General features: G+C 42.2%; 1 protein-coding gene across 3 annotated transcripts in view; it reads left to right on the top strand.

Annotated features, from left to right (window-relative positions):
• CCNY (cyclin Y) overlaps positions 1–27,901 on the top strand; it is a 210,989-nt gene that overhangs the window by 168,373 nt on the left and 14,715 nt on the right. For all 3 annotated transcript variants that reach the window (XM_005291014.5, XM_065582845.1, XM_005291017.5), the window contains 3 exons: positions 3,140–3,197; positions 3,304–3,423; positions 21,351–21,517. In XM_005291014.5, the coding sequence (XP_005291071.1) occupies positions 3,140–3,197; positions 3,304–3,423; positions 21,351–21,517 (345 nt within the window). The remainder of the gene's footprint in view (positions 1–3,139; positions 3,198–3,303; positions 3,424–21,350; positions 21,518–27,901) is intronic.

Genomic DNA, 27,901 nt, shown 5'->3' with positions numbered 1-27,901 from the left:
GCTTCCCTATTGAAGTTTGTTTTTAAACAGGTCTTTTCATCAGGGGAGGAAATGACTTAGGCTCCAATCCAACAAAACACTTAAAATGTGCTTACATTCAACCATGTGAATAATCTTGTTGACTTCAGTGAGCCTACTCACATGCTTAATGTTAAGGGTGTACCTAAGTGCCTGGGTGGGTCAGGGTCTTACTTAATGTGGCCCAATTTGCATTGGGATCCACAAGCATTGAAGCTGGTGGGACTCTGTTTGTACAGGTGCGAGGGTCTGCATTAGCAGGTACTTGTGCAGCCTCTACAGGAAAACACTTAAACTAACTTTTTATAAAAGTGCTGTAAAGGCCTGATCCAAAACCCATCAAAGGACTCCATAGACTGCAGTGGGCTTTGGATTGGGATGTAAAAGTGCAAAGTAAACAAACTGGAAAAAATAGATGGGGAGTGGAAATCTTAACTAACTTCTTTCAGTTTATAGTAATCTGACTCTGTTCAGAGTCCCACAGTCTTCAATGAGAGTGTAACTTGTAACTATAGTAGATAACAAGATAAGCATGGGTAAAAGTGTTTATGGGATTGGGGTCTGAGGATCATGTCATGAATGTGATACTTGTAACATTCACCCTTCTTGGTGAGGGTTAGGTGAATAAATGGGGATGGTTGTCTAGGATCACTTCTTTTAAAGTAACACAACCAGACTAAAATATTTTCTGCTCTTGTTTTGATTTTGTACCTAAAGGGTGTCCGTGTCAATAATCTGAGAGCTATGTGCACTGAATGTTTTCCTATTGGGAAGCTTGGCTGCTTCTTTCACTGTTCTAACTGAGAGGTGAATTTATCAAGAAAGAACTGCACTGTCTTCTGTAGATGTGCATTGATACACAACATGTTGTAAATGCGCCCTCTGCTGTACTGTTCAGAAACAGTTCTAGAAGTGAAGCTGTTGAAATCTCTATTACATTTTCTTAAAGAACAGACATGAAAGGACAGTCTATGACTCAAGATTAAAGGGACAATTTGAGGACAGCACTCCGTTGTTCATGCTACTGTAACAGTAATCATTTTTTAAAAGTTCAGTTTCCCAGCACCACAACCAAAAGTGAAGCAGCAGTGTATATAGGATTTATCAAAACTTGTCATGGTTGTTGGTTTACAAGCACAGTCCCGCTCCCATAGAAGTCAATATGAGTCTGACTGTAATGGGAATTGAATCCAGACCCCTGCTTTGTAAGGGAAGAAACTATTTAAGAAACATTTCATTCATTCTTTTTCTCTCCAGCACACCAGATTTACTCAAAACTAGATTACTTTCTAACTTCCCAAACTGTAATCAGGTGTTACAATAACATTTTCAAGAGAGACTATTGATAGATCAGACCAATTCTAGCTACATTTTTCCATAGTTAACCCAACTCTGACTGTACTGTTGTAATTGTCATCCCTTCTTCCCCCAATTCCTTTTCTTCATTGTTTGTTGTTCTCTGTTGCATCTTTCATTATATTTAGATTTTTAGCTCTATCAAGCAGGGACTGGGTCTGTTTTGTTTGTGAAGTGCCTAACATGCTTTTGGCCGCTACCAGTAGCGGCTGGAGCCCCAGGCCCTTTAAATGGCCACCAGAGCCCCGCTGCTGGAGCCCTGGGGTAGTGACAGCGGGGCTCCAGGGGTTATTTAAAGGGCCGGGGCTCCTGCTGCCTCTACTGCTCTGGGCCCTTTAAATAGCTGCCAGAGCCCCACCGCCGCTACCCCAGGGCTCCGGGGGCTATTTAAAGGGCCAGGGTGGTAGAAGCAGGGGAGTCCTGGGCCCTTTAAATAGCCCCAAGAGCCCCGGAGCAGCGACAGGGCTCCGCGGGCTATTTAAAGGGCCCGGAGCTCCCGCTGCCTCTACCGCCCCAGCCCTTTAAATAGCCCCCAGAGCCCTGCTGCCGGAACCCTGGGGTAGCAGCGGCTGGTGGGGGCTCCGGCAGCAGTTTAAAGGGCCCAGGGCTTGGCTGCTGCTACTGCCCTGGGCCCTTTAAACTGCTGCCGGAGCCCCCGGCTGCTGCTGCTACCCCGGTGGGGGAGGGCACTTACCGGTACAGGGTGGGCCGGGGCTGGCTCTGAACCCCCCCATCCCTGCCCCTTCCACCTGAGGCTCCGCCCCTTCTGGGGGCCAGAGCCGGCCCCAACCCAGCCCCGTACTGGTAAGTCCCTATTTCTACTTTCACCCCTGCCCAGGAGACAAAAATTCCAAATGTTGTTTTCAGTGAAGAAAATGAATGCTTATCATATCTCATTCTTCTGTTTAACAAAGTACTGAAAGCCAAGCAAATGCTTTCTTGGTAGGCTGCAGCTAAAGCACTGAGGAAGGAGAAAGAGAGAATCCTTTTCTCTTTCCTTTGTAAAGCGCCGGAGTTGTAATACCCTTAACTCACCACTGATCCAGTGGACTACATGTGGAGTAAGGTGATACCCTTACTCACACAGTATAAGAATGTGGCCCAAAGTATATATCTTCTTAGCTAATAAGGAACTTTGTGCTGCATGCTAACTTTAGTTACAATAGGCTGAGATATTCATCCCATTTTAAGAAAATGTTTATTCCATGCATTAGTAGGTTGCAAAGCAGAAACCTTTTATTTTCAGGTGCTGGGGCTTAAACCTATGTTGGGCACCAGTTAAATATATTTTGTGATCTCAGATGCCCACTGAACATCCAAGCTATAACTTCCCTGAATGCACACAGTTCAGTACAGATAGAAAGTACATTCAACAGTCTCTGTTCAGGAGAATCCCATGACCAGAATAGCAAGGATGCATCGAATAAAGGTTAAACTGTAATTAGAAAGCCACATGGAGCAAAGTCTTGAGTTTTGACCACTGATGTTGGTAAAACCTCTTTTCTGATCATTAATATTTATTCCAAAATTACACAAAGTTCTTAACTTAAATAAATCAAATATTGTTGTTAATGTCTGTGGAGTTGCATCTAGTGTCTTGCTGTTCTTCAGTAAATGGGATTTGGTTGTAATACCAAAGTATAGCCATCTTAAAACCAAGATGGCCAGCACAAATAGTGCTACAATTAATGATGACTTGTTTTAGCTTGTGAAAGGCATGCGCAGTCTTATGCTGGCAGTGAAATTAGTGTTTCTCTCTTTTCAGGGACACAGACGGAAGGATGCTCTTAGATATTTTTGATGAAAACCTTCATCCCCTTTCGGTAAACTCATCTACTTCTTCTTGTCTTTCATGAGACAAAGTCCACTGCCTTTCCCTGTGCCTGTGTTTTTGATTCAGTCACCTGTTTGAAAATATTTCTTCCCCAGAAATCCGAAGTGCCACCAGACTATGACAAACACGACCCAGAGCAGAAACAGATTTACCGCTTTGTTCGGACATTATTCAGTGCTGCTCAACTGACTGCTGAATGTGCCATTGTCACCCTGGTAAGTGTCTGTGAAATGACATCAATCATTCAACAGATCCACCCTTGTTTCTGTGCAGCTGTACAGAGCTGGACGTTGTTAGGAGTTGGTTCTCATCACACTTTGTGTAGAGACTAAGGAAGTTACTTGAGTTATTTGCTTGGAGAATAAATTATTGAAGTTATTACTGAAGTTTTACAGGAGGCTGTATAGCATGTGTCACAGTTAGGTTTACATCTTGCTCACACAGCGTGATAACATTACAGGCCATTAATATAATACTCAGGTGGGGTAAATGTCTTGGACATGTGGGAATTTTAGATACTGAAACCATTTCACTTTGGTCAGGTTTACTGTGTCATTATAGCTTCCAGCAAAGACTCTTTGACAACTGTCAGTAGCTTAATGGCATTAGTAAGAGTTATGGATGCACAAGGGCTGCATGAGTGACTGGAGCATGTTGGTGGCTGCTGTTTTTACTTGTCGTGTATGTGTCTTTGAGGGGCATGTCATAGCAGTGAACAATTGAATAGCTAAGGATGAAGTTTATCTACCTAAAAATAGAGTGCTAAAGATGAAGGGCCAGATCCATAGCTGGTTTAAATAGGCATAACTCCATTGACTTCATGGGCTAATGGAGGTAGTCCGATTTCCGCCAGCTGAGAATCTGGCCTGAAATTTCCATCCTACTGACCCTGATGAGTCTCTTCAGGTTTCAGGCACAGTTTTTGCTACATTCTTGGCTCAGAGTTTGAAAAAGCAAACATGCTGGTTATTTTCACCTCTTCAGAGTGAGTTTGTAGGGCAGTTTTTACCAGGTTTATTTTTGGGGGACAGGAGGTGAAATTGGAGAGGCAGAGCCTTGACGTTTGACCCCATTCTTCCTCTTTGACAGGCCCTATAGCTTTGCATCTCTTCAAGCCCTCCCTCCCCCTGATAGAGAATAGCCAGTGGGTTTGGCTTGCTCCAGCGTCTGTCAGCACCATTCTTGCTGGTCAGTAGGAGACATGAATATGGGGAGAGTCGTGCAAGGTTCGCTCCCTACAGCCCTTGCTGTTCTGGGCACATGTGACTTGGACATGGGTATTGGAGTGTGCTACTAGTCAACTGCTTGGCCCAGCCACTATCCATAGTTTTATACAATGAGTTTATTGCTCTGTCTCCTAAAGAAATAGTACTTAATTTAAAGAGCTGACTGTCAAATACAATGGAATGATCTTACATGAACTCCTGTTATCCAAATTTACATTCTGTGAGCCATTGTGGAAGAGATTCCTCATTCTAGTTGAAAAGACAGGCGTTTATTATGCATAGCAATAATGTAGCGACTGTGGTTTGCATCAGGCTGTCACAGCACTACTCCATGTTTCCATAGGAATCTTGTTAATGTGGTCACATGGAGGAGAACATACAGTCCTCCATTCCTGTTGTAGAGAAATCATTAACAATAAAACCCCACAGCTAACTGATTTGATTTTGATCATCAGTTAAATATACCGTTTGAATTATTGACGATTCTTTTGTCTTAATTAACAAGCATCCCTAGTGATTGGAACCTGAGACGTGAACTCAAGTGACCTGGGTTCTGTTCCTGGCTGTGCCACTTACTAGTTGTATGAGTTTGGGCAAGACATTCATGGCCTGATGTTCTGAAGTGCAAAGCACCTGTAATTTCCAATGAACTCAACGGGAGCTGCACATGCTCAGGACTTTTCCAAATCAGACCATTAATCTCCCAGTGCTCCCGTATCCCTGTCTGTAAATATGAGGATAATAAATACCCACTTCTGTAATGTGCTTCCAAACCTTTGGATAAAATGTCTTTTATAAGTATGATGCAATAGTATTTTTAATACCATGTTATTCATTAGTTAAATATTCTCCCTTCACCTCTGACTTCCATTTCCTCATATGTCACCATTGCCATCAGTGGGGCCTAGAAACAGATCTCTCTGATTGCATGGAAAGTAATCTTCTTTTCTTTTTTTTTTCTTTTTTTTAAACCCTCCTAAGTTGGCTTTGCTGTCACATTACAAACTTTAGCCAAAATCTGCCAAGTGCTTTGAGTTTTGAGATGTTGACTGTGAGTAGAGACCAGCCTCCCCTGCACAAGCCTGCCGTCCGCCACTCATTCCTTCTTCTCGGAGGCTTGCCTGCACTCAGGCAGCATGTCTCTGGGAAAGCGGATCACAAAGCATCTTAAGTAAGAGACTCGAATTATGGGGTTTTTAACAGTCCCTCTTTAATATGTCAATATATTATTAAAAACAAACATATACAAAGATCAAAGTATGTTGGGTGTCTTGAGGTGACTGCACTGCTTCCCCCTTGGCATGCAGGCATACCCTGGCAATGCTGCCTGAGAAGCATGGACAGGTGCACTGGTGGGTTCGATTGTAGTCTATACACCTGATGAAAGAACTAAGTGAAATTAACCCCCAGCCTGTGTCGTAAAAGCTGCTTTCCGGGGGCGGGGGGGAGGGACAAACGAAACTCTCATTGTAATGCTTCAAGTCAGGAGTGGGCAAACTTTTTGGCCCAAGGGCCACATCTGGATATGGAAGTTGTATGGCAGGCCATGAATGCTCTTGAGATTGGGGTGCAGGAAGGGGGTGAGGGCTCCTGCTGGGGGTGTGGGCTCTGTGGTGGGTCCAGAAATGAGGAGTTCAGTGTGCGGGAATGGGCTCCGGGCTGGGGCACAGGGTTGGGGTGTGTGGGTGAGTGAGGGCACCGGCTGGGGGTGCAGGCTCTGGGAATGAGGGGTTGGGGTTGCAGGAGAGTGCTCCTGGCTGGGACCAAGGGGTTCGGAGGGCAAGAGGGGACTCAGGCTGGGGCAGGGGGTTGGGCATGGGAGGGGGCCAGGGGTGCAGGCTCCAGGCGTTGCTTACATCAAGCAGCTCCCCGAAGCAGTGGCATGTCTCCCCCTCCCGGCTCCTACGCGGAGGCGCGGCCAGGCAGCTCTGCACGCTGCCTCGTCTGCAGGCGCCACCCCTGCAGGTCCCATTGGCTGTGGTTCCTGGCCAATGGGAGCTGCTGGAGCGGCACTTGGGGTGGGGGCAGCATGCAGAGTCCCTTGGCTGCCCCTACGTGTAGGAGCCGGAGGGGGGACATGCCGCTGCTTCCAGGAGCTGCGCGGAGCGGGGCAAGCCCCCGACCCCACTCCCCAACTAGAGCGCTGGAGCGGGGCAAGCCCTGGACCTTGCTCCCCGGTGGGTGCTGAAGAGCCAGATTAAAATGTCTGAAGGGCTGGATTCAGCCCCCAGGCCATAGTTTGCCCATCCCTGTTCCAAGTGCTTAATTAAAACATTTCAATTAAAGCCTTTCATATTACAGCAAAACTAATTTATAATGAAACAAAAAGATTTAATTTCCACAAAGCCCTCCAAAGCTGCGAAGAGATTTCTTGTACTGATAGGTGAGGAAATTAATATCCGCGGTTGAGACAGTTAAAATACTAAGTTGCATTATTTATGTTCAGAATAACATCACATAAACTACATTAATTGAAAGAATGAATTTTATTGCTGATTAAAACTCATTTAAATAACATTTTCTGTCTTGGTGAATAGCTGGCTTGTGCTCAAGCTGTGACCTGGCTTTAAGGAAGGAATATTGGGTATATGTTCTCTTCCCTCTCTAGGAGGTACTTCTATCCTTGATGAAACTGAGAGAACGTCATCAGTTTCCACCAAGCAACATTGCTCTCGAGTTTCTATGTTGCTGGTTGGGTGGTTGTGGCACGATCTAGTAAGGTTACTGTTTAATTGGCTAGCTCAGTATAAGTGCTCAGTATTAATATTATCCATAGCTCAAGGAAAACGGGACACTATGTAGGTGTCTTCACTAGTTATATGTTGTCACTTTGTCCTACAAACACAGAAGCAGTCTGATCACTAGAATTGGGGTGGAAGGATGGTCCATTGGATATCAATTCTGTGCTCTGCTGCAGACTTCCTGTGTCACCTTGGGCAAATCACTTAGTTTCTGTGTGCCTCAGTTCCCTATCTGTAAAATGGTGGTGATAGCCCTTCTCTGCCTCTCAGGGCTGCAGTGAGGATAAATACATAAATGATTGTGAGATGCTCAGATAATATGGTAAAAGGGGCCAGATGAGTACCTAAGAGAGCCAAAATTATTCTTTTTTAAATTTAGATGAATATAGATACAAAACGATATTTGTTGGTGCCTAGATCACATTCAGCATTTGTACCACGTTCATCTCCACAGTATGCCACAGCGATGAGAGTATTTTAATTACATAAGAGAGTCAATGTTTGCCATATGAAATATATGGATTTAACGAATCCAACCAAATGTTCCCATGTTCTCCCTATCCTGGAAACAGTCAGGTTTCCAACAATAGAATAAAGAGAGCACTGCAGCGCGGTAAAGAGAAAGTTCATCCCACCTGCAGTATTTCCTCATAAGGAGAGTCTACTGCTTAGTGATTTACTGTCTCTCTCTATCAGGTATTCCTGCAAGACAGTTTCATTATAATTATAGGGTCTCGTGGGTGTGTGTGTGGGGGGGGGGGGGAGGGGGGCTGTGTGTGTACACACATGTGTAGAGAAGAAAAACTTGCCCTCCTGTTACAGGTATTGGTTGCATTTACAGCGAGTATTCCGACTTTTAACTGCCAGTGAAAATTTGTTTAATCTAAAAACATGTGTTTGACTTGCTAAATTGACGCGTGGAGGAGAAGGCTATTTTTCTTTCTGATTATTGATTTTGCTGGGTGTCTGCAAACCATTTTCACCAGATAGGAGTGGATTTTCTTGAAAATAGAAAGGTATCCTTTATGGAGCGGGAAGCCCCATTAGCCATAGTGTGACAGCCCATTGTGAATCACAAAGGTGGTAGCTGAGGTAAGAGGAAGGGGAGGAATGGGTACTCAGTTAGTGAAATATGTCCCCCCACCATACTACTTAATCTCTCCTAGTGACATGAATTCTACAGCTGTCACAGCCCTATTGAATATCTGACAAACTCAAGATATGAAAACCCTTCCACGTGCTGGCCACCATTCCTCTTGCTAGTGACAATCTTATAAAAGCTGCCCTAGATGCTTATTTAATAAAATCTTGTCATTTAAAAAAGAAAAGTAAATTGCCACAATGCTATTCTTTAGCTTTTGTTTAATTTTGATATCCTATTATGTCCAAAGATTCATGTGGCAGCATAAGGTTATCATCTGACATAAAATCTGCTCCATATTATATATCAATCCTAAATTCACTGTCTAGGAAATTTAAGATCGCTACCTCCCATTTCTTTTTTTGGGCAGTGAGACAAAGCCAAAACACTCCTGTTGGGCTCAGTTCTCTATCTTCTATACAATATCACATACCTGGTGGTGATTTAAGAAAAAAAACCAAAGCAAAACCCGCTGGTCTGCGGTAATTCTGCAGTAATGACTACAAATGCTTTTCTTTGGAGCTGTGACTTTCCTACTAGTAGCATCTGTGACGGTGCATAATTACACAAGAAAACAACATGGAACTGTGTTGACTTCTGCTTCAGTAGAAATATTGCAAAGAAGCAAAATTTCAGAGAGTGGGGGGAATCTATTTTTTTTTCCAAAGGAAAAAGGACAAATTCACTCGGGGAATGTGGTTTTATTTTTAGATTTCTGAGTTAATGATCTTGAACTTCCATTCCTTGTGAACCCAGAACTTCCACTTAAGTCAGTGGGAATCCTGGCTGTGTTAAGAAGGAATAGTGAGGCCCAATGTCACAAGGAGAATGGAAAATAAATATCATATAATAGTCTGAGTGTCTTTTAGCTGCATCTTTTTTTCCAAGAGAAATTGGATGAAATTTTGAGGCAAAATCAGAGGTTATGAACACTTGAGTTTCTCCTGATTCACCTAAGGTTTGATGTTAAATATCTGGTGTGTGTGTTAATAATGATAATAATAATTAATAATAATAATAGTTTTTATTTTTGGCCACCTTTTTCAGAGATTTTTGCAGCTAAATACTTCACTACTTTTCACATTTGGTCTCATTTCAAAATTGGACAAGCTTGTACCTCTGCCGGCAGTATCATGCCAGGATATCCTCTTCTACAAAATGAATGGCACCAGGTCTGTCTGGAACATGTTAGGTGCCCAGCTGAGCAAGTGCAAAGCATGAAGTTGTTTTTGGACAGAGTCAGCAGGGAGCTGGCTAATCTCTCAGAACAGAAGCATATGGCAGTTCAGTGGTTGGATTTGAGCCCGTAAGCATCTTTCAGTGCCTAGCAAAAGTTACTTTAGCACCAGTACGTACAATAAACTTTCCATGCCAATCCCTTTTCAGTTTCAGACATTGGGATGCACCAAACTTTTGTACTTGCGAAGAAAAAGATGTATTTATTCCTTTCTACTTTGTTGATGTGCATTGGAATGGAAACTGTGCCTTCATGTGGTATGTGGGGGATAACAACATCTAGGCCCAAGTCTCACAACTGAGTGTGTGTGGGCAGATTACTGTGCTCACAGGGACTGCTACTGCAGCAGATTTGGGTCCATACAGGTACAACTGCACACTACCAGCTGCAGGATTGGAACCTTAAACAGCATAGGCTGGACTCTCTTGTCAGGTACACCAGTGTAAATCTAGTGATTCCACTGAAATCAATGAAGTTTCGGTGGTAAAATTCAAATCAGAATCTGACCCACAGCACTGAAAAAACATCATGAGAAGAGGCTTTGTTTCTACCTTTACGATGCTAAAAAGTCCTTCATTTTTCCTTCTTGGTTGATTGTTGGCTGATGAGAAATGAAGGTATGTTTGGCAGAGGCCTTGCTCCTACTGCTGGTATTTTGTCTGAGAATTTTATAACATTCTGATAATGCCAGGTGATTTCCATCAGCTCAGTTAGCCATAGGTTGGCTGCCCACTTGCTCCTTTGTGCTTTCTCTCTCTCTCCAAAAACATTCAAGTATGGCTAACAAGTGACTTTTGTATTAGAAATACGTAATTATTAATTCTGCACATCTGCTACTCTGTTATCTTTTTAAGGTGAGATAGTTAATCAGGGATTTTGTTTTCCCAGTGATAGTCATTGTTGTATAAACTTTTCACATGTAACTAGCCATTTTGACTGGATAGTGAATTTTAAGCAAAGTAAGCAAATTTGTCCCCCGTCTCCAACCCTTTCTGAGTAGTTTACATGGATTGGGTTGGATGATGTATGTAATGGGCATTCTGAATCTACCCTTTATTTGACCCCACATCTCTCAATCAGAAAAGGTATTATCTAGTCTAAAAAAGTACCTCTGCTACAGTTTTCACAATTCCTGGTTTTCACTGTACCCAAATCTGCAATAAATTTGATTTTGACATAATTAATCTCTACTATTACCACTTCATTGCTCCACTGGGCTCTTGTTTAAGTGGATTGGGATTTCTAAAGTTCTTAGATGAACATTTTTTAACTTGGGCGCCTAGATGCATATTTAGGCGTCTGAGTAAAAGTGGCTTGAAATTATTATTTTTTTCTTTTCTGCAGAGGGACTACAGCAGGTAGTACTCAGCACCACTGGAAATTGGCCACTGAATCATTTAGGTGCCTAAATTTTAGGCACCCAGTATTGAAGAATTTTCAGTGGCCTGAGCCCACAAGTTCCTTCAGTTCTTGTTGACTTCAGAAGGCGGTCAGCACTTCACAGGTCTGAGCCTTTTGTGAAGCTTGTTGCAAAATTAAATGCTTTCAGTGCAGAACTGTGCAGGTCAACAGAGTTCTTGCGTTTTGCAGAACAGGAAAGGTATACCAAATTACTCCGAAGAAGTGGGCTGTAGTCCACGAAAGCTTATGCTCTAATAAATTTGTTAGTCTCTAAGGTGCCACAAGTACTCCTGTTCAAATTACTCCTGTTTTCTTACAGCTGCTCTGTCACTGAAACATCTAATCCGCCACACAACCAACTTGTCTGAATCTTGCCAGTGTTGCAATAGAGATGGCAATTTCAAGTTATTTCTTTTCAGTGCTCCCTACATAGCCTCCGTTTTGTCTGAAGATAAAAACAGCCATTAAAAGTAGAGCTGGTTGGGAACAGCAAATAGTTTCTTCAAAATCAACATTTTCTTTAGGAACATTTCAATTTTTCAACAACAAAAAAAATGTGGTTTTCCATTGGGAAAAATAAAAATGAAACACTTCATTTTGAGTCAGTTCAACCTGAACTGGAATATTTTGGTTTGTTGAAATTATCTAAAAAGGTTTTATTTTGAGTCAGTTTAACATTAAGCTGCATTTTCCCACTGTGGTGCATTGCTGATGGGACTTGTAGTTCATACTCCTTTCTCTCCTGTGGGCTGGCTGGCTTCCCTTGAGGACCTCATCTCCCTTAATACAACATGGCCTCTCCTCTGGCAATCTGTGTGGTGTATCATGGAAGTCACGGGAGTACAGGTGCATCATGGGAGATGTAGTCTGGCCAGGAAGCCTGGCCTGTAAAGGGGAATTGAATATCAAGATCTCGAACCGTAACTCCTATGAGGCAGTTGCTCATACTGGGGGAAGTGCAGTTAAATGCTGAACTGACTAAAAGCAAAGTGTTTGGGGTCAGTTCAATAAGCCAAAAATATGATTTGGGAATATCTAAATGTTTTGTTTGGACCAGAAAACATTCAGATGAAATGCTTTGATATTTCTGAATAGAATGTGTTTTTTCAATATTTCTTTGAACAAAAATTTTGGTATTCAACGTTTTGTCCCAATTTGGGAGGAAAACAAAATTTTAAATATTGGAATTTCCCATGGGATGGCATTCCGAATTTTTCCTAGCTCTCATTCAAAGAAAACAAATCAATACCATCTCAGTTCTAGTCTTCCCTTCCTTCAAAAAGTCTTGCATCCTGTTGGTGGGCTTTGAAGTATGTAATAAATATTATTCAACTATTAGTGTGTCACCAGAAAGGTATTCACAGCAAGGAAAAATCACCTAAGCAGTTTAATTTATGGCTAAAATATTAGGCTGCTAATGTCCTGAGTGTAACCTCCAATCAGATATTTGGTGTAAGTCTGTGAAATGGCCAAGAAAAAGCCAGAATTATTTCTATTCTGACTGAGATTTTAGCTTTAATTCTGTTATTTTATGTTTGTATTATTAAAAATACCCAAAAGTTTGCTTTACAATAATTTCATTTGTGGTTACAGTGAAATACAAAGATGCCAACTTTTCTACAGGAAAATCTGTTGTATGTAGCTGGGGCTTGACATTATTAATGGACAAATGTAATACAGACATGCAGATAAGGCCAGCTTAGGTGGCAGATATATCAAGAAAGTTTTTGTTTTTACTATAAGGACCAGTGCTTCTGAGTTTGGGGGCATGGCATATTTCAAAGTAAGAATTTTTTAAAATGAGCATTACTTAAGATTTTCCACAGCAGAGCAGAGCATTCAAGTAACCAAAATATGTAAACAAGGTTTCTTTTAAGGATTGAAGTGCAGTTAGTGTTTAAAGGAAAAATAGTATGTGTGTGTGGCGGGGGTCCGACCTGTTTTGCAGTCTCAGATAATAAAAGCAAAGTCGTATCTTCTTTGGCCAAGGGCCACCAACATTTTCTGTCCTCTGGTGTTTGTTTAAATAAGAACTGAGCTCACTGTATGACAGTCTTGTTGCCAATCAACCTGAGAGCCAAACTGTAGACTCTATAATCATGCTTGTTGGAGTCTTAAAGCCACACTAGTAATGATTATCATTGGGTAAAGATGGGTTTTGGAGGTTCTGGAAATACTGAGAGGAATGGGGAAGTGAACTAGGGGTAGGTAAGTACTTTTAGTTTTTAGAATCTAGCTCTGTGAATGTTTAGCTAGGGAAGCATTGTGGACTTTCATCTGCATAAACCTAGTGTCAGAAAGACAAGTCTCTAGGGATCAATTACATGGAAATAAAGTGCTATTCCAGAATGTCTGCAATCTGTTAAGGCTATTTCTAAAGATGGATCAAACTATTTTAAGTGGGTGAAGGTAATTCATGGCATTTAACTCGTGGCTTCTGGACACCATACATGGTAATTATATTGTATTACTTATGGTTCTGTAACAGAAAAATCTACTGAGATAGTCACGTGGAGATGAGTCTTCAATAAAGATGACAGATTGCTTCTCCTGAGTCTTTCAGGTACAGATTCATTTCCTCCAGTATTCAGATTAGTACATTTTATAACATACTTCCCTAAGATGATCTTTTAAAATTCAGGTTATTAGTCACCTTTATAGCAACTGATCCTGAAGACAGGAAAATAGAGAGGGTATATTATTTTTGTATGTTAAGAAAGAAGGACAACTAGAAGATGAGTTTAGCAATGACAATATAAAAGCACAATATAAATCTTAGGTCTATATGATACAAAAATTGTATTGAAATTAGTGAGAAGATCTGTTTACCCGAGTGCTAAATGTGCAGAGACTTAGCTGCACAAATGACGTGACTACTAACGGGAATTGCACAAGTAAATACCCAGCTTTTTTTTTTTTTTTTTGAGCCCAGAGCCATTTCCTGGCTTGTGCCAGCGGAAGCCAAGTTTTGGTCCCTCGCTGCCAGTGAATCTGCCTAAAATTAGGGATACAATGGTGATAATCACCCAAAAGCCTTGCTCTGTAAATGGGCCCAGAGCCAGCTGGAACAGCTCCAAAAGTTGGTGCTGATTTAGCATCTCTCCCCAGGAGCTTCCACTAGCCAGAACATAGCATTGTATCTCCTCAGCTACACAGGCTACCACGAGAACATCAGACCCATTCTCTAATTTCTACACTGACTTCCTGTACAATATTGAGTCAAGTTCAAAGTCTTGATCCTTATTTTCAAGGCGCTTCATGGTCTGGGCCCAGCATACTAAGAGATGGCCTGAAGCACTGGGATGAAGACCGTAACCCACAGCTCCGTTCTTCTGGCACAATTTAACTATCATAAGGGTAAAGCCCATCTGTGCAGGAGACGGGGAACTGGTCTGAGACTGTGGAAGGAACTCCTGCAGAAGCTAAGGACCGTTAGAAACCTTTCAAGTGCCAGGCACACTCCTTAGACCTGCCTTCTCTAACGTAAGTGCATAACAGCATGTACATTTAAAAAAACAAAACTCCACCAAAATAGAGCTCTAAGCTGCGCACTCAGTTCTCCTATTGGAGAGAGGATAAGAGAGAGAACCAACCAAACAGGACAGATTGCTTAATGGGTTACTAGACGGTGCTTGAATACTATGGTGATGAGGGTAGTATAAGAATAAAATAGTGTTCTCTGGAGTCCTAACTTGATTCTAAAGCTGCAGGCCCCCAGGAAAGGGTGCTGGCCATGCCTCCTTCCCCAAGGAGAATTACCCCTCTATCCTAAATATGCTCTTATTTACATTAGCCTGTTATTTCTAGTCTATATTCCCTGTATCCTAAATAATTCTTCTTTCTTCTTGGTGTTTACAGTCTTCAAATATCTGTGTCTCATGTCCTTAATCTTCTTTGAGCCAAGCTATACATATTTAGCTCTTCTAATATTTCCTCCCCTCTCCCATTTTCCAGCCCCCTCACCCCCATTCTGGCAGGTTCACAGGCCCAGTGACCCTGCCGGGAGCAGGCTTCCCAGGACTAGGACCCTGGCAGGGCAGCAGGTGTTCAGGGTGCTGAGTGCTGCTTGGCTCCTACTTAGCTGAAGCTGCTGCCCTCACTAAGGATTAAAAAGGTTAAAGGGGACAAGTTGAGGGGGATGGGCAGAGTCTGAGCAAGGGGTGGAAACTGACTGCGGGCCAGGAGGCAAACTCCAAACAGCTGGAGGCAGGGGCAGGAGGGGGGCTGAGGAGTAAAACTGGGGGAGGGAGGTAAGAGCCGGTGTTCAGGCCAGCACTGAGGCACTGCCAGATGGTGGCAGAGGGCAAAGCCCTGATACAGTTCGAGGCAGAGGAGGTAAGCATTACTGTGATGGGATGATCCACCTGCCCTGTTTACAAAAATAGGGTGTGGGCAGAGGGGCTTCCATGCTGAGGAGGAAGTGTTCAGACAAGAAAAATGGAGATGTCCTGGGCTGCTTGTGATTTACAATTACGGGAAGCAACAGTAGAAACAAAGAAAGTAAACACTGCACAAGTAAAACGTGCCTTAAGTTTTTAGTGGACACTCAGAGTAGGTAAAACACACCCTGCTCCCTCCTTTAGCTGTGTTTTCCTGTTACTGTGACCTGTCCTTACTTGTTGCAGCCCCAGCTTGATTCAACGGTTATTACAGAGAACAGAATAAGGAGCCTCCCTCTGATCCATTGTTATAATGCTCCATTCACTGGCCAGCAAGGTGCACTCACGCATCAGGGAACTGACACCTTCAGGGCAGATTGGCCCAGGATGCTGAACACCCCCTTGGCTTTTCTTTTAAAATGCCTCTAATTCTGGGCTAGGAACAATTTTCCAGTTGGGCCATGACAGATAAAAAATACAGGACATTTGCAATACAGGTGAAGTGCTCAGTAGGGAAATCCGCACTGGGCACAGATCTGGATTGAGGCTGATGGTAAGATATGCACTGGCGAAGAAGTATGTCCACTGTGACCTGTGCTTTTAGCATTCTAGGCAGTGACCCAGCCAGTCTATTCCTGACACCTGTCTCTACGACACCGGGGCCATCACCTTGGTGATATGTCCATCTAGCCATTATAACCCTGGCACTGGCATTTCTCTCACTGAAGCACAGCATAATCTGATTTCACAGTCACCACAGCCATATACTTTCTTCTGTCTCCACATTTAGGCGAGAGGGGCCTCGCCTGGCCAGAAATCAAATGTCATAGAGCTAGAAGGGACTGCAAGGGTCATCTAATCTAACTCCCTGTCAAGATGCAGGCTGCATCATGGCTCTTATCAGCTGTCACAACATGCTTCCCCAACTGAATGATACTTCCCAACTGGCCTTACACAAACAAGCCATGCTGCTAGAGTCCTTCACCTTTAAAGGGGCATAATCACAGTTTGCTTGGCAGGATTCAGGAGGAGAAATGATCAGGTATAAGCCAAACATAAATATTGTACCAAGAAGCAATAATCAATATTACAACTTTCCCACCCCCCAAAAAGGCTGTCTCCCTCATATAAAGGCCAGAGAAAGGGTGGCCTCTTCTTATAGAGAGTCAGATGCCATGTTGGTAATTCAGTTGCTAGATAATCTGCCTCTGAGGTAAATTCGTTCTTTGTTTACTCTTGAGTCCCTCTTATTCTCCTATGTGTCATCGAGAGAGGTGGCTGTTTGTTCCATCACTGTGGGGTGATGGAAAACCACCAGTATCACCCTTCTATAAACAGAAATACAATTTTATGTCTTTCTGAATGTTTCATGTCATTAAGTCATTGCAATATCCATATTTATGTTACAATTATTTTCAGTCCATGTTTTTTTTCAGTACCTATCAATGAGTTTATTTAAAGGTTATGTAGGAAGATACTATAGGGATGTTAAAAGATTGTGTGAAAATTAATGTAGCACCTAAAAGAATCGTGCAGTAGCTTTTATTGTCTATGTACTGTACTAATATGCAAAAATAAGTGTGTCGTCAGATGTCACCGGTGTGGTGCTCTGCTCTGTCCAATGTTGATAACCGTGTGCGTGTGTTCCCTCTGCCTGCTGCCCCGGCTCTGCGCAGATCGCTGACACAGCAGACCCTGAGAGAACCCCCAATGACCACAGACTCCGATAAGGTACAAAGGCACGCAGCCAGGTTTATTGTCAAACAAAGCACAGTAATAGTTTCCCACAGACTCTACCGGATATACTATGAATATGTGCCCCCTGACAATGGACGCAGCTCAGTCAGTGGCGGGACTCTCCACTGCCTCCTAGGCTGGACAAAGACATCCACTCAGGGATCCATTCTTATACACAGGTACAAACATGTTACACATCACTTCTGATGCATTGAGGTACAGCCCCTCTGAATGTTGGGGCGCTGCCTCTCTCCTGGTACATGTTGGTTCAAACCAACAAGTCTATCCATTATATTATCCTTTTGACTCTTTTAGGATGAGTCAGCCTATTCCTCCTCATCTCCTAGACAAATTGGAGGATTGGGCCAAAATAAATCTGATGAGGTTCAACAAGGACAAGTGCAGAGTTCTGCACTTAGGAAGGAAGAATCCCATGCACCGCTACAGGCTGGGGACCGACTGGCTAAGCAGCAGTTCTGCAGAAAAGGACCTGGGGATTACAGTGGACGAGAAGCTGGATATGAGTCAGCAGTGTGCCCTTGTTCCTAGAAGGCCAAGGCTTATTGGGCTGTATTAGTAGGAGCATTGCCAGGAGATCAAGGGAATTGATTATTCCACTCTATTCGGCACTGGTGAAGCCCTAGTCTCTGTTTGTCAGAGAGTGGAGATGGATGGCAGGAGAGAGATCACTTGATCATTACCTGTTAGGTTCTCTCCCTCTGGGGCACCTGGCATTGGCCACTGTGGTAGACAGGATACTGGGCTAGATGGACCTTTGGTCTGACCCAGTACAGCCATTCTTATGTTCTTATGTTCACACCTGGAGTATTGCTTCCATTTTTGGTCCCCCCACTACAGAATGGATGTGGACAAATTGGAGAGAGTCCTGTGGAGGGCAACGAAAATGATTATGGGGCTGGGGCACATGACTTACGAGGAAAGGCTGAGGGAACTGGAGTTATTTAGGCTGCAGAAGAGAAGAGTTAGGGGGGATTTGATAGTAGCTTTCAATAACCTGAAGGGGGGTTCCAAAGAGGATGGAGCTAGGCTGTTCTCAGTGGTGGCAGATGACAGAACAAGAAGCAATGGTCTCAAGTTGCAGTGGGGGAGGTCTAGGTTGGATATTAGGAAACACTATTTCACTGGAAAGGTGGGGAAGCACTGAAATGGGTTACCTAGGGAGGTGGTGGAATCTCCATCCTTGGGGGTTTTTAAGGCCTGGCTTGACAAAGCCTGGGCTCGGATGATTTAGTTGGTGTTGGTCCTGCTTTGAGTAGGGGATTGGACTAGATGACCTCCTGAGGTCTCTTCCACCCTAATATTCTATGATTCTATGATCTCTGTGGAATGTATTCGTACCGGAATGTTCTGGTGCCATCCTGCAATGTTTATCCTATTAGTACTTGATACCCTTTAGATATGTGTATATGTCCAATTAGCAGCCTTCTTCTTGCCAACTTTTGTGAGCAGGGCCTGCCTCTGGCTCACAGCTTAACTTTGCTTTACTTTAGTTCAGGCCTCAGACCAGGCCTCTGATACCAAGGGTTTGTTTCAGGGCCTCATCTCACTACAAAAATCATTATCATTCCTCTGTAATATCCTAACTCAGATCATCTCAAAACTAACGGTAGGGGGCTCAAATATGCTTGCTCGTCCAGGGCGCTAAAATGCCTACTTACAGATCTGTCATTTTCCTTGCTCTTCTCTCAATTCCCTCCAGTTTGTCAATGCTTTTCTGCTTCTACCCAGAACTGAATACAATATCGTGGTTGTGATCAAACTAGAGCTGTATAGAGAGGGACTGTTACGTCCCTGTTAGATGTGATATGATATGACTGTCTATATGAAGCTCAAAATGGTATTAGTTGAATTTCCTGCCGTCTCTAATATATTGTTCACCATCACAGTGGAGAGCAAGTGTAACTCCAGTGACTTCAGTGGAGCTGCCCCATTTTACAACAAAGCTGAGTTTGGCTCTAGGTCCCTTTGGCATTACAGTTTTCATAAGTTTCTCCCTCCCACTGAATATCTGTCCGTGTTTTGGGATTATTTTTCTCCTAATGCGTTACTTTGTATTTTCCTGAAATTCAGTCTCCTGTTTAACCCAGCTCACAACAGGACATTCCTGTTGGTTGTGGCTTGTTCGAACCTGTAAGCAGATTTGCAGTCTGCATTGTGAACAACTGCAGTTGTGTAACACTCTTTATGCTGGCAGTTCATGAAGTGGCAGATTGAGTTTAAATTGGCACCATTGAATGGTCTGTGCTCTGGCTACATGTGAAATATTTTTCACCACCTTTTCAATGATGCCATCACTGGAGGTTGGTTTTAGCAGGTTGATAGTCATATTGGTGGGCCCTGGAGTGTTGAAATTATTCCTCTTCAACATCCAGATCAGTCCTCTCTCTTCACTTTTACTTTTCTGGCCACATCTCTTTCCTAGTGTTGGATTTGCCACCTTTTTTGTATAATTTTCAGTGAGTGTTTGTTATTCTCTTAAAATGTGATTTTAATCATAGTATTTATTTTCATATAGTACCTGGAGTGCTTACATGAGCAGAGCTCCAAAAACAAATTTGTATTTATAATTGTGTTATTTTTAAAAGATGCAATAAAGACAAATACTTGAATTAATCAGTTCTGAGATCACAGGACCTCGTGTTATGCTGAAACGTAGTTGCTTCTTTCAGTCTTTCTAAACAGCAACAAACAATATTGAATGTTGATTATTATGTATATTTCTTTTATGTCAAATTGTAAATACAGTAATCTGAGATTATTAAAAGTTTCACCACAGTAAGGGTCAGGTGCTCTCCCTATTTCATGTCTGTGCAGTTACAGGAGTAATACCAGTCTTTGTGCTTATTTGTAAACAATGATTTTCCATGGATTCCCATTTCCTTGCAATTGGGTGTTAGCAGGCAGTTAGAAAACCAGTCATGTGTCTGTGAGCTAGGTGTTCAGTCTTTTCAAAATGAATCCCTAACCAAAAAATCAATGAGTGAGGTGGAAAAGTCAAAGTTCTCTGGCTTCAGTGAATTAGCTTTATGTGCAGTCTGAAGTTATGTCCATTGGCCAAACCTTTTGTGTGACCTGAATGGAAATAATACTACCTGACACATAAGGTGCATGATAGTCAATCTCCAAATGTTAGGGTTATATTTAGTGAGTGAATTTGGCATGAAGTATTATAGTAAACAAATATTGTCTTCCATTTAAACCTAAACTTGTACTCATGCACTTAGGAATTAGACATGCACAAAACTTACACACAACAGAGTAGGTTTCAAACTCAGCAAATGATAGCTAAAGATTAAAAGCCCAACCATCTCCATCACCACATGCTGATTTAAGGATCTTGTGAGGTCCAGCTTCACATTTCTAGGTCCTTGCTGTTCTTGGTATCACTTAAATCTCTAGAGTTTCTTATTTTCTGAAGAAGTTAACGTTACCCGTGATGCCCTACAAATCCTTATTGTTTTGTGTAGCACGTTTATTACTTTTCATTTTTTGTGTTTGATATAGTGTAAAAAATAACCAAAGTGTTTATTAGAAGGTTTGGAAATAATCTCTGATCAACAAGAAATGTATGAAACCCTTTCACATGAGAGAAAGGAAAAATCCTTTCACTGAGACGGTATCTGATCTTTCTCCCTGATGACAGTGGCATAGTCATAACGTATGGGACACTGTAGGCATATATAGATTCAGAGTCCTTTTAAAACAATGTTATAAACAGGACAATTAGGATCTCACCATACTCAAGGTGCAAATAAGCTTCTTAAGTGCAGACCAATGTAACAGAGGCGTTCTGTGTAATTTTCATCACATGTAACTGTTTTTATAAGTGTATATTGCTTGATAACTGATTCTCCGGGATTACACCCATGACTTAAATTGTTCTATAATTGTCAGTGCACAGCATTGTTAGCCTGCCCTTGTTTTTTTCACTGTTATGTCAAAAGGCATTCAAATGCTGATTAATATGAGTGGATTCATTAAAGACAATTGCAAACTCTGCTAAAATTTTGTTTTCTTGTGCTAAGATTAAGATCAGAAAGGAAAGAAGTCATAACCAAAACATAGATTGACCAGATCCAACCTTTAATTTGGTTTTGTATGAATGGATGAAACCCTTCTTTCCTTTCCAAAACAAACTTCACGGGATTAGATCATTGAGTTAAAATAGGTGGAATGAGTTGTTTAGAATACATTTTTTCCCTAATATTTCTATTAAGTAGAAGAATATACTAAGTTTTGGTTATAACATGTCTTCCCAGGTATATCTTGAAAGACTGTTAACTTACGCAGAGATAGATATTTGTCCAGCAAACTGGAAGCGAATTGTACTGGGTGCAATTCTACTGGCATCCAAAGTTTGGGACGACCAGGCAGTGTGGAATGTGGATTACTGCCAGATCCTGAAAGATATCACAGTTGAGGACATGTGAGTTCCATATGTTTTATCTCAGTCTGCGGATGCCGAGAATTTTGTATGCATATGTGTTTGATGTTTCTTATACTCCCTAACAGACTTTATTATGTAAAGTTAGTGCACTCCAGATTATATCTAGAGACATGGAATGTTAACAGATTCTGATGAATTTATTGGGACCGTAAATGCAACTATGCCTGTTGCTGATTGCTCTGTGGGATTGTAGCATTTTTGAAATTGTGTGTACTGCAATTTTTTTTGCAATTTATTGTTATAGTAAAACAGAATTGTTACACACTGTTTTAAAAATATACGTTACTACTGGAGTGTTTGTTAGTGCAAGAGTGGCAAATAATGGGCCCCCTGGATGCTTAAAAACTATTGTTGAATAAAAACAGGACTAATAAGCCTGCAATTCTTTACCTGTGTCTTTTTAAATCATATTCACTGATTCTGCTTGTGTTGATTCTGCTTGTGGACAATGGTCCACAATTTTTGGATTTGTTATACAGGATGATGTTTTCTGCATTACATCAAAGTCCATTAGTTGCCTCAGGCCCACAACCAATCAGAAATACTGGCTTTGGTGGGTTTGTTCCTTGTCTTGCCAAGTTAGCTTGCAGGGTGTTAAAATTCACAAATATATTTGGAATGGGTTCCCCCAATCTCTTTCTGCATCATGACATGACTATACATTGCATCAGCGTGGCTGGATACATACTGCATCATACTGGGATGCTATAGGTTTGGCTAGGAGGATAAATACCACTTAACGGTACCACTAAATCTTTTCAAAGAGTATATTCCAGCAGTAAGAGAGGGGCCAGCCAAGAAAGCAGAATTGTAAGCACTATATTTCCCAGTAGATTGTTGGGTGTGAAATTTTGGCAGGTTAGGTTTTGTAGACCTTTGTGGAACACACACATATATATATATTATGCTTTCCAGTATCCCTACACCATGAGTTCAGTGATGTGCACCATGTTCAACCAGAGGTGCACTGGAGTATATGTGAGAATAGCACTGGAGCGGTAGAGACTGGAGTCATTATGCCAGCATAGTGCTAATCAGGTAGAATGCCTCCAAGAGGCCAATGCACTCAGAAAGCAACAGCTCTTAAAAGGCACAGTGTGTATTCCCCCAGTATTGGTCTTCAGGCACTAGCAGGTTTGTGTGAGAACCAGGCCATGTGTTCTGTACCACAGACAGTGCTAACCAATCTTCTGGTATTTAGAGCAACTGCTTCAGCATGGCTTCTGCATCCTACACAGGTACGCTAGAGGAGATAATGTGCTCTTTGCATCCTCCCTGATGCTCACCAGTGCACCTGCACGGAGCAAACTACAGTTTCTCTTGTATATGCAACTATCTGTGTGGGTGTTTGCATAAAATGGTTTTCCATTAGGGAATGGATGTACAAGCTGTGGGCGCTGTTCATATCCTATATTTTTCCCTGAGGGGCCGGGTTGAGGAAGATTAGCTTCTTTAGAGAAAGAGGGGGCGTTTACTGAGATCGTTTAAATAGGATTGCTTTAGCTGATGTGTTGGTTTAATTGTTTATATCTTATGAATTAATACATGCTCAGAGTAACATAATGAGGATTTTATAAATCTAAAATCGATAAATTAAACGTGTTGCTTGATTGTCAACAGAAGTTGAACCCAGGGCCACTAGGCACTTTTGAAAATCCCACTGGTGCACCTATTTTCATCTTTAGGCACCTAAATACCTTTAGAAGTCTGGCCCTAATCCATTAACTGTAGGCAGTAGCAAGAGGCTATATGTTGGGAATCAGACATAGGGGGACACAGGGCCACTCAGCCAGCATGCCATGCATGCTTATTCGTGTGCCCCCTCTACCGCCCGGGGGGGGGAGAGCTCTATTCAATGCTTTCAGCTGCCTTTCCTCAGGACATGCTGATGTAGAGCACGTCTGTTTTCAAATAATTTTCAGTTTTAATTTTTATTTTTTTTACATTTCTGATCCCTAGCTATTAAATAATTAAAGAGAGAGAGAGAGAGAGAGAGAAGGAAAAACTGATCTATGATGACTCTAGAGGCAAAAAGCTAATACCTGAATTTTGCTTCCTTACATGTTCTTGATAATTATATAACTCATTAACTATGGCTATTTTTACTGTAATGTTTTGTGGTAATTATGTGCTTTTCTGGAATAATATTAATATGGTTAATATTCTCCAAAAAGCACAAAAAAGAGCCCTTTAGAAATAAGACCTTTAAAAAGATAGCATTTTTTCTTCCATTGATCATTTTGGTGCAGCATTCATAATCTTACCAAAAATGTAAAACTCAATGGGAATTTTTTCTAATTAAAATTAACTATTAGTAAGCCAAACAAAATCCCAATTAGATATACTGCTTAAGACATTTTTATAATAGCTTCTGTACATTTGAATGTTAACTTTGAGAATTATTATAACATGAGGTGTGAGTAGTTAATGGAAAGTATTGCTGTCTGGTCTATGCTCTAACTCACGTTGACGCATAACCATTAAAGAGACTTTGGATAGTTGGCATGTCTAAGCTTTTTATTGGGGACTGGGGCAAGAGAAGGGGAAAGGAGAACAAATGTTTATACAGACAGCACATCTTTTTTAAATCTCAGATTACAGCCTCAAAGCAGTGAAGGTCCAAGCATTATTGCTCAAGCGGCCCCAGTTTAGCTTCCAATTAGTTCACTGCTTGTCCTATAAAGGAAAAGATAAATGCTATGATTCAGCTGAGTGCTTTATATTAAGCATGTTGGGGTCCCTCTGGCTGGGAGGAGCTTTATAAAATGTGACCTATCATTGCTGGAATATTAAGAAAGTTTAGTCTAAATCAGTATTAACTAGCCATTTCTAATGAGGGTTTATTGTCATGGGCCAAAAGAAAATAAATAAAACATGATTGTTCTGGTAAGTCATATGCACACCCAGATGGCATGGGGAAAACACATACCAACGTGGCACTGAGGTGGGAAATATGGCAGATGCCACTCTGGGTATTATTATTATTTTTTTAATTCAACAGTTACTGTTACCATTAAAAATAATCAGTAAAAGGTCGATGTCACGTCTAGTCCAACAAAATCAGACATAAGATTTGAGAATACAAAGTATAGATGGGAAAGTCCTACCAGTGGTAGGTCATCTGATCCACCCGCTGCCTCTGCACGATTGTTCCATGTTGTACATTTTTGCAGTGCTTTCTTGGCTGTTTTGATTTTTTTCATGATGGATTTTGCTAAGCTACTCTTTTCCTGCATGGTCTTGTTCCCGCGCTCCTGACATTTGGGTTCTGAGAGTTGCAGGAAAGACCTCCTTTCACTCCTCCTGCAGCTTAGCCCCTGATGAGCATATCACACTTTTTAAAAACCGGTTTTGAAGCTGCTGTGTTTTTCCTGCATAGACTGGAAAGGCTAAGAGTTTTGAGTGGCTGTAATGAAGACTGACTGTGTCCCATGATATTTCAGACCATTTACCTGAGACTGGTCCTACATAAGGTGATGGAGATTGTCAGTTTTAGCATCATTTTGAGTTTGTCAAAGGTGCATTTGAAGAGGAAGAATTTGAAGATGCATTGGAAAGGGCACAATGTTCTGGTGTCACGAGAAAGAAAAGGTGGATGGAATGCATGATGGTGCTGTTAGTCATACTTCACCTATCTAAAAATGTTCCCCACATTCTTGATTATCCTTAGATTCTATCTGTCTTCTGAGGACTAGGCAAAGCTCCGCTCCTGCAGAGCTTATTGGCTGGGCACAACTGAGCTCCCCAGGGGACTTTGCCCTTAGGCCCTGGAACTCCTGTGTAACTCAGTCCGGCAGAGCAGCTTAGGTCTGTTCTTGCCAACTTCTTGTAGTCCTCAGGAATGGCGCTCCAAAGCCAGCAGTCTTAGGGAAGCCTGCTGGCTCCCTGTTAGATGATCCTGGGTGAGCTGGCTGAGCAGGCTTTGAACTCTTAGTTTGGGGGAACACCAGACACCTAAGCACAGAATTCAAAGCTTGCTAAACCATCTTCCATGATTATCTATATAGCTAATTCATCCAAAGGCTTTTCAAGTAATTGGGATTGTATTATGAATTTCTATGGTGCCTGATGTTTGGGAAGCCAAGGGCTTTAAATATTGAAATTAACACACACAAACACAACATAGCTATTAATCGCAATGTTAACCATTGTGATAGGGTATAGGGTGAAAGTGTCTTTCAGACCACCAGAACCTAGACCAGTGGTTTTCAAACTTTTTTTCTGGCAACCCAGTTGAAGAAAACTTTTAATGCCCATGACCCAACGGAGCTGGGGATGGAGGGGCTCAGGGTGGGGAGGGGGCTCTGGGCTGTGGCAGGGGGTTGGGGTGCAGGAGAGGGTCAGGGCTCTGGGCTGGGGGTGCAGGCTCTGGGCTGGGGCTGGGGATGAGGGGCTTGGGGTACAGGAGGGGGCTCTGGGTTTGGGGGGGCTCAGGGCTGGGGCAGCAGATTGGAGTGTGGGAGGGGGTGTCAGGGCTCTAGGATGGGGGTGTGGGCTCTGGGGTGGGGCCGGGGATGAGAGGTGCAGGAAGGGGTTCTGGGGTGGGGGGGGGCTCAGTGCTGGTGCAGGGGATAGGGCACGGGGTTTGTGGCACGGGCTTACCCCCCTGCCTAGGAGCTGGACCTGCTGCTGGCACTTCCGGGCGGAGCGCGGTGTCTGAACAGGTAGGGACTAGCCTGCGTTAGCCGGGCAGCACTGCTGATGGGACTTTTAACGGCCTGGTCAGTGGTGCTGACCAGAGCCGCCTTGACCCAGTGCCTTACATTCCTGCAGTTTGAAAACCACTGATCTAGACCATTTGATCAATACCAACACTTTGGATTGCACCTAGAGGCAAACAGGGAGCTGATGTAGAGAATTGAATTGTAGGTGTTTATAAATGCACAAGCTCACACCACGCAGAAATATAGCTGTGTTCTGAGCTAGTTTGAGCTTCTGTGTGAACTAGATGGGTAGCCATAAGTACAGCACATTACAATAATCTATTGTGGACAGTTGGTTAATTAAATTACATTAGCTCAAATGAGGAATATGTGTATGTTTTGATTGGTGTCTGTAGTTTTGCTAGTCAGTTGTAGATGATCTACTGATGTTACCTGGAAATCTGGGAGCGAAGATGTAGCCAAAAGAAGTCTGAGGATGTGTGCTGTTTTGTCAAAGTTGGTATATTCCTCAGTAGATTGACAGAGTCCCTCTCTCTCTCTCTCTCTCTCTCTCTCTCTCTCTCTCAACAGGCTTCATGTTCTATATTATTCCTCCAGGCTTAGTTTGGAGAAAGTCAAATCTTGTATTTTTCTGGTAAACTCTTCAAAAGTTAAATTTTACGCCAGTATGGATTTTCTGTAACACTTGTACTACTTTAGTGCTACTAGAGAGCTGTTAGAGCACTGTCAGAAAGTTAGTCCCTCATTAAGCTTTTAAATATCAATATTGATATGTATCACTGTTTAAAAGCTGGATGTGGGAATTTAATAGGGAGTGGGAATATATTTTGAAAACAAGGTGATGGCCTCTGTATAAAGTGAGAAGAGCAAAAAAGTTAGTTGTCATTCACTGCTCCACTTGGCATTTTCCTCTCTCAACCTCAACTATTTCCTTTCATCACCTGCTGTCCACTTTTTATCACACTGATCCTGTGCAATCAACATGTAGCCTAAATGTATCACAGCAGTAAACACACACACACAGATTTTAATGCTGCAATTTCCATATAAACTGTATTGCCCGCTTTAGAGTAATCATGTACAACATTGATCCCTCATTCATTTTTCTTAAACATTACAAAATATATTTTGTAGTTGCTATTTTCAATATGACAACCTACCTTGTTTACTTTGCACACCTGCATCTCAAATAATATAGAGAATAGTGTAATATCATTTATGAAAACCATCAACCCTTTAACTTCAATGGTTTACTGCAGTGGTTTTCAACCTTTTTTTTTTTTTTATTTCTCATTTGTGGAACCCTAAAAATTTTCGAATGAAGGTGCGGACCCCTATGGAAATCTTAGACGTAATCTGCGGACCCCCAGGAGTCCACAGACCCCATGTTGTGCACCACTGCTCTATGGTAACAACAGTCTTACACGGACCCCTTAGACATAATCCGCGGACGGCCAGGTTCCATGGACCACAGGTTGAAAACCACTGATTTACTGGCTTATTTCCATTCGTTTTTGGTGTGTGATACAGTCAGACAACCATAACTCAGACTTTACAAAGTATTTTGTGTGGGAATATCAATAATGGTGTCTATTACTGACAGTTATGTTGGTAAACAAATCTGTCTTGTTTTATTGTTGCCCAGTATCAATTTTGCTTACATGTATAGGGGGAAAGTAACCTCATTTGCTCTGATTGG

This window comes from Chrysemys picta, chromosome 2 (assembly GCF_011386835.1).
Source record: "Chrysemys picta bellii isolate R12L10 chromosome 2, ASM1138683v2, whole genome shotgun sequence".
In the NCBI taxonomy this organism is placed as follows: domain Eukaryota; kingdom Metazoa; phylum Chordata; order Testudines; family Emydidae; genus Chrysemys; species Chrysemys picta.
Note: the sequence above shows the minus strand (reverse complement) of the source record. Positions and strands in the feature narration are given on the sequence as shown.